Raw genomic sequence first — 13351 nt, 5'->3', positions numbered from 1 at the left:
CCAGTGAGCACAGGACTGGAGTTTAAGAGGCAAGGAGGGTATTTTAGGGACGATTTTCTGGCAATTGGGCTTTCAGTGTTGTCATGAAGCCTCCCTGGCCAGTGAACACAATTCCTCCCACCCTGGGACAGGACTGGACTGGCAGGTTATCCTGTTGTGCAGAGATGTCTGTCTGTCTCCACAAACTGGAGCCAAATGGTTGGATCAGACACCAACTGATTCCAAATCCCACCTGGAACAGTCAGTGGAATTGGACAGGGCTTGGAACAGCCTGGGCTAGTGGAAGGTGTCCCCAGCCATGGCAGCTTTATGGCTTCCAGCCCAAAGCATTTGGGATTCTGTGGCTCTCTGAGAGCAAATTCTTCCCTATCCTCATTCACACCAAAGCATGTCCTGGCACAGCTTTGGGAAGCTGCAGAAGTGCTGCTGACAGGACTTGTCCAAAGCAGATGCAACTACATTCACACCAGAATTATTGTGTGCTCTGACAATCAGGAACAGGAAGAAATCTCCTGTGGTTTCTGTGAGCCATCCCAGGCAGCCTGTGGAGTGTGAAGGTCAGGGATTCACAGGGGACTGGCTGCCATCAAGTCCAGTGAGAGAGAAAAATTTGCCATCACCCTTGGAATTCTGCCTGGCTCGTTTGCTCAGCTCAGCCTGGGGGTGCTCTGGGGATGAAACTGTCCCCTCCTGTTGTCAGCCCAGCAATCCTGGTTCAGCCCAGCTGGTTCTGGGGCACACACAGAACTGCAGGGACAAGGGACAAACCCACATTACTGTTCCAGGGCCACCTAAACAATGGGCTGGGGTTGGATAAGGGGAGTCCATGGTGGCAGTGCTGCCTGTGGAGAGGTAAGGAGTGATTATTCACTCCTACAACAAAAAGCTTTTGCAGGGGTCTTTGGCTAAGGTTTCAGAACCTCATCTGTAGTGTTTGCTGCCCTTGGGATTGTGACAGAAGGAGCCAGGAATTCTGTGATCAAGCCATGGGTCTCAGAATGAAAATCTCCCTGGAGCCTGCACCTGGATCACTCTGCAGCACTGCTCTCTGGCCCTTGTAAAATCCACGAATAAAATGTACGAGTGTATTCTGCATGGCTGTCCCACAGACGGTGGTCAGCACACCCGGAGCCCTGGGGCAGGGCTGGGCTGCTGGAAACCCCCGGAGTCTTTGGGGGAGGGAGCAGATCTGGGCAGGATGGAAATGCACAACTGATTGCATCGACTTCAACACAGCAACAAACACTTTTTTTCCTCCCCGTTCTCTCCACTCCTCCTCCTCCCCAGCTCCAGCAGCTCCTGTCTGCGCTGCTCATCTCCCTTTGTGCACTCTTACCCGCACTCTCCTCTCTAAACAGGTGCAGTTGCCACTCAATAGACTTTAATTACCACTTCAAGGGCTCTCACCGGGGTCTGCGGGAGGGTGGAGATGAATTTCCCGAGGATTATGCGTGTGGCTGAGTTCTCTTCAGTCAGATGCTGATATTGCTGCCAGCCAGGATCCTTCGAGAGATCGGTTCTCTCTGTTCGTGTTAACAAAAAGGGAAACTGCTGCTGAAGGGAAACAACAACCCAGCCATTACCTGGATTAATTAGCAGGACAGCAAATGGGTCTGGAGAAAAACATTACAGAAAATTCACAGCCCAGGAGTCTCAGCTGGGCTTCCAAACTATTATTCCTTGCAAATCAGAAGTGGAGAGCTCAGCATCTGGGAAGATTTCTGGGGGAGACTGGGCTCTAAAAATACAAGTTGTTTTTAAGCACTTTACCTTTTTTTTTTGCTCCGTGCTCTTCCCACCACGGCTCGCTGGGGAGATGTGCTGTTAATGCATCCTGCTGGGGCTGGGGAATCCTCCCAGGAACCCGTGGGTTCATCCTGCACAGTTTGCCTGTGGTGGAGGAATTATTCCCAGTGTTTAACTAGTAACATAACATTATTTTATTATTGAGATCCTCTTCAAAAGGCACTCCTGGAGGATGCAGAGCAGCTTGTGCCTGTCAGAACTGCCAGGAATTGTTTGCCCAGGATGTGAGTGCACACTCGTGGGGATGCTCACAGAAATTTGGGTATGTGCTCCTCTGTGCTGAAACATGCAGAGAGGAGCTGGGAATACAACAGGATCTTTTGGGACAAGGGAGATTTCCAAACATTTTAAAATTTCACTCAACATTAACATTTCTAATTTTTTTCATAAAATGAAATGTAGGAAGGAGATTTTTATAGCAAATTAAGCAACATTTTGTTCTGCTGCAATTAAGTTTGTTTTCCTAAACAAGAAATTCAGCAAGCTGGGGAAATACAGAAGCCAAATGTGCTTTTGCAGATGTGTTTTCCATGAAACATTTTGCCAAAACAGCTGGGTGTGTGCAACATCTGAGCTTCTGCTTGGCTAGGGAGGGGGGAAGGAGGGAAGGAAGGAAGGAAGGAAGGAAGGAAGGAAGGAAGGAAGGAAGGAAGGAAGGAAGGAAGGAAGGAAGGAAGGAAGGAAGGAAGGAAGGAAGGAAGGAAGGAAGGAAGGAAGGAAGGAAGGAAGGAAGGAAGGAAGGAAGGAAGGAAGGAAGGATCTGATGGAATGGTTCATGGTTGGACTCAGTTTCTCAGTGCAATACTCTGCAGAGAGAGCAGAGTGAGCACTGCACCCCCCAGCCCTGAGGCACCTCTCAGTGCCTGGCAGTGTTCTGTCCCTCTTCCCCCAGGCTCGGGATGGAGCTGTGCCCTGAGAAGTGAGGAGGCAGGAGACACAGGGCCTGAGATGGGAAAAGCAAGAGTAACAGGTTCCCACTCACACTTCTCAGCTTCTCTCCTTCTCATATAACTCATATAACTCCTTCTGTGTTCATCACCTCTTCCTCCCACCCTTCCTTTCCTTGTGCATTTTGATTTCCAGGCCCATCTACCACATGTTTTCCTGCCATTTCTGCAGGGCTGGGATGAACATTGATCACAGCCATCTCAGGCCCATCTCTCCTTTTTCCCAAAGAGCCGATGAAAATGTCACCCATGAGATAATCATCATGTTGCTTACATCCCTTAATTGCTCTCCAAGTACACGTTGAGGCTTCAGAGCCTCTCTGAAAGGCAGGTTCTGGCCTTTGGCACATTATTGACAGGCTGTTGATAGGCCCCTTTGTTGAGAAGCAATTTTGTCCTTTTTCCTGTACAATTTTTTGGCTTTTCTAAAGACAGCCCTTTCAGAGAGAGTAGATTTTTAAAATAGAGCTGAGCTTTGAATGAACAGGCATCAGAGTTATTCCCGAGGAGCACACGTGGGAGAGAAGAGCTACCAGCACACTTTGTGCAGGACTCTGGGCTGGAAATCAAACTGGGATGACAAATGGCTTCATCCTCGTGGCTTTTTAGTCCTTCTCCTCTCAGACCTGATAATTAGATGTTTATTTGCAGTGTATTACCAAAGCATTGGATGTTTTGTGTGTTCTAGGGCATTGTTCCATGGTAAACAGGAGAAAGTCGACACTTCAGCTGTGCAGTGACTCATTTGTATCTGTTAATGATAATTCCTAGGAGTTTTTATACCTGCTGATAAAAGTGGACTGAGATTTCCTCCTCACAACCTTCCCTCCTGGTCCCCAGAGCTCTGCAGGTCTGGGCAGGGCAGAGCAGAACCATCAGCACTGAGGAGCCTGTGGCTCCTGCCTGAGCCATTCCCACCTCAGCTGCTGGCTCCCAGGGACACACAGGCTTTAAGGTCACCTCTTTAACAAAGATTTCTCCTAATGTGAGCCAGGGTCCCTCTGGGGCAGATGCTGGGGGTCCCTCCCGAGGTAACCCCACCACAGCCCCTGGCACAGCCCAGCTCCACAGCACAGCCTCCAACACAACCCTGAGCAAAACCCCCGGGCTCTTTGCAACCCAACCCCAACCCCGAGAGAAATTAAATTCTTTCCTTTCTGAAACAATGTCCCTTGGAATGATTTTGCCCTTAATGAGCCCCGGCTGGCTGCTGTGCTCTGGAGCCACTGGTGTGCATGTTAACGAGGAGCTCTCTGCCAGTGCAGCGTGGAGGTGGCTGGGCCTGTAATGGGAGCCTGTTCAGCATCCTAAATCCCACATTAGGCTGTGCCTGTAGGAACCCTGGCATGCTCCACAGAGACTGCCTGAAGGTAATCATCCCTCCCAGCCTCCTGGCTGTCCCTAGCCAGTGCTCAGCTTGCAGCTATTCCAGGAATCGCTGGGACATGCTGAAGTTTAGCCTCTAATGCATTCACCAGAACGAGGTGGGGAAGGAGCCCATTGATTCAGGATGAAAAGGGAAAAGGCAAAGGGCTGTGGTATCCAGAGAAACCTGCATCTCACTGGGATGTGGCTCTTGAACCCTGCAAGGGACTGGGAGCCCTGGAAATTCATCATTTTCTCTGAGTGGGTTCAAATCATGAGCCATACTCAAAAAACACCATCTGCCTCAAATTTATCTTTGAGTCCTGCTTGATTCAAATGGTGCATCCCAGTATTTCCCATCCCAGAAACCAATTTCAAACATCACATCCCCTTAAGTACACTTTGTACAACAGGTATAGATACACACACATGTTTAGATTCATGTATTACATGGAATGAATCCATTCTTTAAAAATTCCAGAAAAGCAGTTCTTCCAAACCCATTCCCTCATTGACAGACCAGCAGAAAGATGTAATACTTCTCTTCTAGAAAAATAGAGCAGCTTATTTATTTTTGAAAGTTGTGAACTCATTAACTGGCAATTAATGTTCCACCCACCCGTGCAGCCTCTCACCAGGTCACATAAACCTGCCAGAGCTCCAAGCCCACCTTCATCAGCACAGAGTAAGAACTGCTGAGATAAAATCTTGTCTGAATTAGATGGGGAGGATTAGAAAGGTGATAAAAGCTAAGCCAGGAGAAAATCAGACAATAAATAGGTTGGCAAGACAGATGGATAATCTTCCTCCCAGGCCAAACCTGACAGGATAATCACCTTTTGCTGTTCTCTGGTTCCATTTGCTCTCAGACCACCAGAGCTGTACAGATATCACTGAATTTGGTTTTATGGTACCCTGGAAATGGGGATCACAAGACCTGTCTCTATGGAGAAGGGATTTGAGGTACCTCATTTAGGAATGGCTTTAGATTTCAGATTAGGATTGCAAAAATCAGCCAAACCATTGCCTTTTCTTTGTTTCTCCCCTCTCACTGTGCCCTGGGCAGGGCTGAGGAGGAGCTGCTCAAACCAGAGCTGCAGCCACCTCTTCCCAGCTGAGCCAGAGTGGCAGCCAGCCCTGTCCTGTCCCTGTCACCAGAGCTGTCACCAGAGCCAGGCACTGTGCAAGGGCAGAGCTCTGCTGCTGCTCCTGCTCCTGCTGGGGTCTGGATTCAGCCCTGCTCCTGGCCATGGCATCAGGGGAACTGTCCCCTGTCCCTCTGTCCCCCTGCCTCTCTGTCCCCCTGTCCCCTCTGTCCCCTGTCCCCCTGTCCCCTCTGTCCCCTTGTGCCCTCTGTCCCCTATGTCCCTCTCTCCCCCTGTCTCTCTGTCCCTCTGCTTTCAGGGTACAGATTATCTCTGGGCAGACCTAAACAACCCACTGGAGCAACTGAGAACTCTTTAAACACTCTGAGCTCTTTGCCCATTGGGAAGGGGTTTGGCTGAAGTGGCCCTTGCCCTCCTCCCTCCTGAGAAATTCCCATTGCTCCTGATCCATGCCAGGTCTGAGCCCTGCCCTTTGCTGGAGCCTCTGCCCTCCAGATGGGGACTCCTTGTCTGGGGGAAGGAGCTCAGCAAAGTTTTCCATCTCCCTGTGGCATTGATTTCTCCATGAACACTCGACTGAGCAACGGAATGTTTGATTAGCCAGAATTACAGACCACAACATTGATAATTTTGTGAGCTGAACTGAAAAGATTTGTGCTTGATCTCACTGGGAATGGTGCAATTTTCTCCTTTCTAAGAGAAACTTTGCTGTAATGGCAGGGTGCATTGTCATCCCACGGGAGCAGGTACTGACTGTTGCCTCTGATTTTGGGGGGCTTCAATCCATGCCATTTTCACCTGGGCTGGAATCTTGTAGGTGGACTGTTCATCATGGCTCTGGATTTTCAAAAGAAGTTAGCAATTTTGGACACCTTACATTTGTGTTTGAGACACTCTGGAAGGAGCTGATTACAAGAGCAGGTGCTTAGAAGTCCCTGAAAATCAGGATTAATTGGAATATGTCATGCTGGGCACCTGAAAACACTAAAATGCCTTGGAAAATCACAGGGGAGGGAGTTGTGTTTCTGAGCATGACTTGGGAAGAATGTACAGCCTTAAGTAACACAGGATAAAGAGAAGATCTTTGCATAACATTATGGAAACATCCTTTAATCCTCAGTGCAGCCAAGTGCTTGACTTTAGTTTGATTCCTGAGGGAGTTCAGTGCTGAAGTTTGTGCAAGTGCATTTGTATTCTCCTGAAGTGGGGCCTGACATTGTGTAAGTTACTGTAGGTTTATGAAAAATTCTCAGTCTCCAAATTAAAATGAATCAAGAGGCAAAGTTCTGTCCTGGAGGACACGCAGGGTTTGCTGGCTTGCTGCAGGTCCATGTGCTCACCTGCAGAGCCACAGCCTGTGCCATGAAAGGTCTTTGCTTTGCCCTTCCTAAATCCCTGAGCCAGAGTCCCAGAGTCAGAATCTGAACACACATGGAACACAATTTCCATGTCCCAAGGAGCTTTAAGGTCCCTTCCAACCAATTTGGGTGAGCAGAAAAACCAAATCCTCTGCTCAGGTTTCCCTGAGATCTCATATTGGCCCTGAACTGTGGCCTGAAGCCTGCTGGATGTGGGCTGGGGCAGGTCCTGTGTCCTCACTGCCCTGCAGGGCTGGGCTGGGGCAGGTCCTGTGTCCCCTCTGCCCTGCAGGGCTGGGCTGGGGCAGGTCCTGTGTCCTCACTGCCCTGCAGGGCTGGGCTGGGGCAGGTCCTGTGTCCCCTCTGCCCTGCAGAGCTGGGCTGGGGCAGGTCCTGTGTCCCCTCTGCCCCCACAGCTGGGGCAGGTCCTGTGTCCCCTCTGCCCTGCAGGGCTGGGCTGGGGCAGGTCCTGTGTCCCCTCTGCCCTGCAGGACAGGGCTGGGGCAGGTCCTGTGTCCCCTCTGCCCTGCAGGGCTGGGCTGGGGCAGGTCCTGTGTCCCCTCTGCCCTGCAGGGCTGGGCTGGGGCAGGTCCTGTGTCCCCTCTGCCCTGCAGAGCTGGCATGGGTGTGCCCCAGAGCAGGGCTGGGCACAGGCTGAGTGCAGGGTTTGAGAGGTGACCAGAGGTTTGAGAGGTGACCAGAGGTTTGAGAGCTGAGCCCTCTGCAGGAGCCTGGGGCAGAACAAATCCCTGTTTGCTCAGGCTCAGAAGCAGTCACAGACCTTGTGTCTGAAATCCACTCTCCTCTTCCTGCTGAGATTCCCAAGCACCTCCCAGTCTCCAGCTACCAGCAGATGCCACGATTGCAGTGGAGTGGCAGCGACACACAGACAAATATTTGTGCAAGGCACACAGAGCCAGGAGCCTGGAACATTGTCTGGGTGCTGGGAGGGGGAGAGGCCAAGGAGCTCCTGCCTTTAAGAGGCTTTATTTCTATTGGATTTCAGACAACAAAAATCTGCATGTCTGCATGGTGTTTATTTCTAGCAAAACTTCAAATATTTCCTTCCAGCAGGTGACCTGGGACCCTCCTGCCAGATTGATTTCCAGTTTACTCATTTGGAAGAATATTTAAAGGGTCAGGAATTAAATTGAGTTAAGTTCAGACCTTACCCTGAGTCCTCTGTTCTTCAGAGACCTCTGGGTTGGATCCATCTATGAGATCTACAGAAAATTGCCAGTAAAAAAAAAGTGACAAAATATGCCCTGAACAAATGGAAATGAAACTTTGATTAAGCAAGACTGCACAATATAAAATTTAGTTAGCTTTGAGGATATGATATCATCTGTCCTACTATTTTTTATATTAAATATGAAATTTAATTATGCAATTTCCCAGAATGTGGAGATAAACCCATAAAAGCAGGAATAGGTATTTTATAATATAATTTTCTGGCTTCTTCTGCATAGCTTTTTGGGGCAGGAGGTGAAGAATATGGGGGGTTTTCCCCCTATTTTACAGCTGAACTTCAAGGGGAAAAGCCTGATATTGGTGTTGGCAAAGACCAGGCTCTGCCCAGACTGAACCTCAGCAGTTGCTGCATTCAGGACAGATCAGAGCCACATCACAGAACTGATGGGAGATGTTAAAAGATTTACAGAGGGATAACAAAGATCTCTCTCCAGTTCCACAGGGAAACATCACCACCCTTACTTGTTCAATGTCTATAAAACATGTCTAAAGGCTGTGTGGATATTCAAGGCCTCAAAGGAAATAACTTTGTTTTCAAGTGTTTTTCTTCTTTTTTTCCCCAGAATATTTAGTTCTCAAATAACAAATAGGAGTATTCCTAAAATGGAGAACAGCTTGTTTCCTTTTCCTCTCAGAGACCAACATCACTCAGGAGAAATACAAGTGTAGGGACAGGAGATGTGGCCAGGCTGAGCCTGGATTAAATCAGCTTGAGCCTCTGCTCAGTAAAGTGTTTAAACACACATTTAGCAGAGCTGGGGGAGAATTTCCAATGAACAGGGATTCATTCAGGGAATATCCCAGCTTCCAAAAATGGAGATAAAACAAATGCAGCAAATCACTTCAGCTGGCAATAGCTCTGTGAAATATTTAATTTCCAAAGTGCTCAGACACTTGAACATTTTATCTTTTCTATTTTCTACATTAGATTCTTGCTTTAATAATCTAAAGAGAAAAAGATGTTTTATTTCAGGTTAAGCCAGAGATAAATATTTTGTTGTTTTAATTTTGTCAAAATTAAAAACAAAAACCAAGCACTTTGTTTAATTTGATCACACTCAATTTTAATTTTTTTTTTCTTTGGAGGGGAGCATTTTGGGAAAAAATCCATTCTGATTTAGGCATCGAGCACTTCAATATAACACATCCTGTCAATGGACCCAAAGTGTGCCACTACTGCAGGGCAGATTTTGAGTAGTCAGATAGAATCAGCCATGGAGGAAAAATAATTTCAAATAACTGTTCATGAAGCACCATCTCCCAACAGTATCTTGGTGAAATGTCTTGTTTCTCCTACAAACTAGGGAATTTTAAGAGCAACTTTACACATGAGCTACCAGTCAGACACGTTTTCAAAACAAGTGTTGAGTTTTCCAGCATAAAGCTTTGATGTTGAGTACATGGAAGTCCAGGTTACGTTTGGATTCATGGAATCATTCCGTGCCTCCCAAAGGTTTTGAATCCCTGCCTTACTCGATGCTGTGAGTGTGTCTTACCTGAGGCTGGCAGGGGTGTTTGGAAAACGCATCCATCCCCGTGTCCATCCCAGTGTCCATCCCCGTGTCCCCTCCACCCCCGTGTCCCCTCCACCCCCGTGTCCCCTCCGTCCCCATCCAGCCCGGGGCTCTCAGCCAGACCGGGCACCCCCCGAGCTCCGTGCTGGGGGCTCTGGGGCGCTGCCGGCCCCGTGTGTCGGATGGGGCAGGGCTGGATGGGGACGCGCCCCGGGCACCCCTGTCGGGCCGGTGTCCGCTCCCCTCTGCGCCTCCCTGTCCCGCAGAGCCCCTCCGGGCTGGACTCACCCTGGCCCGGCGAGCAGTCCGTGCCGGCTCCGGGCGGCCGGTGGTGTCCCGGAGGGTCCTGGGCAGGACCCGCGCCGGTCGCTGTGCCGGTTCCCGGTTCCCGGTGCCGGTTCCCGGTTCCGGTTCCCGGTTCCCGGTGCCGGTTCCCGCTCCAGCCCCGCCGGGCAGGCGCCGCCGGGCGCTGTCCGTGGTGCTGATCGCGGCCCCGCCGCCGGGATCCGCTCGGGGTCGCCCCGGCCCCGGGGGACAGCGGCCCCTTCCCCCGAGCGCTCCCCGCTCCCGCCGGGACAGAGGCGGGACCGGCTCCACAGGTGGCCGGGGAGCCCCGAGCCGCCTCCGCACCTGCGGGGCTCACCTGCCGCTGGGTCACCTGAGCGGCGGAAGGGCCGGGGAAGCTGCCCTGCCTCTGCCTCGGGGCTTTTATGGCCCGCCGGGGGTGCGGCGGGCGGAGCGCCCGGGCGGGGACTCCGCGGCTCGGCCAACGGCGGCGGCGGCTGCGGGCAGCTGCGGCAGCATTACATCATGGGACCGCCCGCTTCAGTGTAAGAGTCCCGGCAGCCTCGGCAGCGGGAGCGCGGCAACAGGTCCGGCCGGGGAGCGGCGAGCCCTGGAGACGGGGCAGCGCCGGCGGAGCGCGCTCCGAGCTCTCCCGGGGACGGGGAACAGCGGGGACAGCCCGCCGCGACAGCCCCGCTGGCTCCAGCGTCAGCACCGGAGCTTTGCTTTGCTTTGCTTCGCTTTGCTTTGCTTCGCTTTGCTTTGCTTTGCTTTGCTTTGCTTTGCTTCGCTTCTCTTCGCTTTGCTTTGCTTCGCTTTGCTCTGCTCTGCTCTGCTCTGCTTCGCTTCGCTTCCCTTCGCTTTGCTTTGCTTTGCGGGGGTCACTCGCTCTGGAGTCCCCAGGAACAAACGCCACCAGCCTGTCCTCGCCATCCTGCTGCTGTCCCTCCGCCTGGGGGCTTGTACCCTCTGATTCCCCATGCCAATGGACAAGCCAAGCTTCAGCCCTGTGCCAGTGTTCGGGGCTGGCACAAACTCCAACCCTCCATTTCTCCCGGACACACCAAACTGAAAGACAGCCCGGACCTGAGTACCTGGAATCCGTTTGCACCTCTCCTATTTGCAGAGCAAGGATGTCAGACAGATATTCCCTCAAGTGTGCCAAGGAGCACAGCATTCAGTGCTGAGAACAGATTTATTTCCTCACCCTCACCTCCAGAAACACTCTTGTTCCCGGGTTTGACTGGGGGTGTCAGCAGGGATGGGTTTGAGCTGCACTTCTAAGACAAAAATACACAGGTTGCAAACACCAATTTTTCAAGACTGCCCCAAGGCACCCTCGATGCTCAGGCTGTTGAGTACAGCTTTGTCTAATGGTGTATCCTGTGCATGGGATGTGTTACCACATGACACCAAAGGAAAAATAATAACTGGTGGCAACATTAATTAGATAGAAATCAAAATAGTCCAGAGTTGAAGGCTTGGTAATACTTGAGACCCATATTCAGGTCTGATTTAGGAAATTTCTGCTATAAATGGATCCCTGCAGGTAAATCTGGGGCTCTAAAGACCTGTATGAGTGAGCAGATGACATGAAGGAGCCCATTTTGGAGTGGCACTGGATGCTATTCAAATTACAGAGTGATTACAATAAAGCCAGGTGCTCTGTTTCCAAATCTTTTTGTTTGTTTTCCCCCACTACCATGGACCACGGGCCAAATCCTTTCCCTGGCTTACGCCAGCCCAGGCCCTGCCCAGCCACAGCAACAGCGTTGTTTTGCCTGAGATAAAAGCTGTTTGGGGCAGGCTGTGCCTGTGTGTGACACAAATCAGAACAGCCTGGGAGGCTCAAAGCCTGGCATGGACCTGATGGCCTTGCCATGAATTAGTCACCACACAAAGAATGTTTGGTGTTGGGGTAAGAGAAGGTTTTACAGCCTTGCTGGTGCCCGACCTTGGATGTGGTCTGTGAGAGATTTTCCTTCAGGAGACAAATCTGGAAGCCACTGCTCTCACTTTGTCCAGGCAAAGCAGAAATTTGGGGGAAATACGGCAAGAATGAGAGATGAAGCTGTAAACAACATCTTACAGAAAACGCTGAGGGGTGCCCGAGTCCCTGGACACCTGATTCCCTCAGAAGATCCTACTAGAAAGGAAACCCAGAGAAAGGGAACAGCCCCAGTTCTCCCAGCCTGGCTCCAGAGCAGAGGGGCTCCAGCTCTCTGTATCTACAAAGAACAGCCATTGTGCAGCAGTTCACAGGGGATGAGACGTGCACAGGCACTGCCTGATTTCCTGAGAGCTGCAGCCTCTTCTTTTAGGGCTGTTGGGCAGGACTTTGGACTCAAGTCCTTCCCCTGCATTCTAACTGGTGATGCTGGCCAGCAAATTCAGTTGAGGCTTCAGAAATATCATTTTCAGAAAGATGTAAGTGATGAACACAAGCTGTACCTGTCCAGCCCAAAGTGTCTCAAGCCTGATCAACTTATTCAAAAGATTCCTTTGAAATGTTTGGCTTATTTTGAGTAGAGAGCTGGGAATTCTCTGTGTCCCTGGCACATTCATTCTCCCTGGCTTTTCCACCTCTGAGACCCCTCTGCCTCACTCATTTGCATTCAAGATTTCTTTCAGTGGAAGAGAGAATTGGACAGATTTTTTTCATGGAGAAAGTCTAAGATGAACTTAGAATCCACTACAAGAAAGGTCACTGTTTGATTTAATTATTTTGAGTTGTTTTCCACCGTGTACTCGGAGCAGCCCTCGCGGCTCAGTAATTAGCAGTGGAGCAGAGGGGGAGCGCGCTGGACTTTGGCCCTATCTGACCTGATTCATACAACATTTCTGATTAATGCACCTGGTCACATGGCAGCTGTCAGCACTTGTTGCTGGGCATCCAGAGGTTTCCAAGGGAACCGCTCCCTCTCCTGCCGATGCTCCTCGACAATCGCGGGAGAGCCGCAGCTCGGTCCGAGGGCCGGGCGCCAGCCGGGCAGGGGCCGGAGCAGAGGTGTGCGGGGAACACCCGAAACAGAAAACGCTCGGTGGAGCTCGGTGCTGCTCCTGGCGGAGCGGCTCGGGCAGAGCCCGGCGGGGAGCGCTCGGTCCCGAGCCGGAGCCGCCCTCGGCTCAGCCCTTCGGCCGCCGCACAAATCCCAGCAGAAACACCACAAACCGAGCAGCTCCGGGGCAGAGACGCTCCCCGGGAGTTTGCGACTTTCCTGCGGTGTGTTTAAAAAGTCTCTTACAGTCACAGAGGCCTCGATGGAAGCTTTCCAGCGCTGCACACACGGATCCAGCCGGCCTGGGTGCTCTGCAGGCTGGCTCCGAGCTCCCGCGCAGACCAAGCTCCTGTCCCTGCCCCAACGCCTTTCCCCGCACATGCAGCTGCGGTTCTGCCCACCGCGGGCGTGGCAGCCGCCCCGCACAGCATCTCCCCGCACAGCCCCTCCCGCTCGGCGCTGCCTGCAGCAGCTCTGGCACCGCACAGCCCCGGGCAATCCCCCTGCTCGCACAGGCCACAGAAACACGAGTTTAAGCTGGAAAAGACTCTGATATCACCGAGTCCAGCTGTTAACTCAGTGCCGCCAAATGTGCCGGTGCAAAGGGAAACTGAGGCAGGGCAGTCTCTGCAAAGCTCTCTGCAGTGCAGAGTACTCAGAACCGCAGCTCTGAGCACAGCACAGGAGGCTGCAGGACAGAGGATCACAGAAGGGTTTGGG

The 13351-nt window shown here is 51.5% G+C and overlaps 1 protein-coding gene across 1 annotated transcript; it reads right to left on the bottom strand.

The window, feature by feature from the left end:
- Positions 1-814: 814 nt before the first annotated feature.
- Positions 815-10613, bottom strand: LOC130264308 (translation initiation factor IF-2-like). The gene is made up of 5 exons (XM_056512376.1): positions 10599-10613; positions 9636-10005; positions 7755-7805; positions 1771-1890; positions 815-1521 (listed from the first exon to the last, which is right to left on the bottom strand). The coding sequence occupies exons 1-5, from the start codon at positions 10611-10613 to the stop codon at positions 1469-1471; spliced, it is 609 nt and encodes a 202-aa protein (XP_056368351.1). The 3' UTR covers positions 815-1468.
- Between the last annotated feature and the right edge of the window lie 2738 nt (positions 10614-13351).

This window comes from Oenanthe melanoleuca, chromosome 28 (genome assembly GCF_029582105.1).
Source record: "Oenanthe melanoleuca isolate GR-GAL-2019-014 chromosome 28, OMel1.0, whole genome shotgun sequence".
Lineage (NCBI taxonomy): Eukaryota > Metazoa > Chordata > Aves > Passeriformes > Muscicapidae > Oenanthe > Oenanthe melanoleuca.
The sequence above is the reverse complement of the archived record's forward strand: the minus strand, read 5'-3'. Positions and strand labels throughout refer to the sequence as shown.

Coding starts and splice junctions, on each gene's coding strand:
- LOC130264308 (XM_056512376.1), bottom strand. Junction 7,806..9,635: donor GGACTGCTCGCCGGGCCAGG/GTGAGTCCAGCC, acceptor AATTTTCTGTAG/ATCTCATAGATGGATCCAAC. Junction 1,891..7,754: donor TGAAGAACAGAGGACTCAGG/GTAAGGTCTGAA, acceptor CCTCCACCACAG/GCAAACTGTGCAGGATGAAC.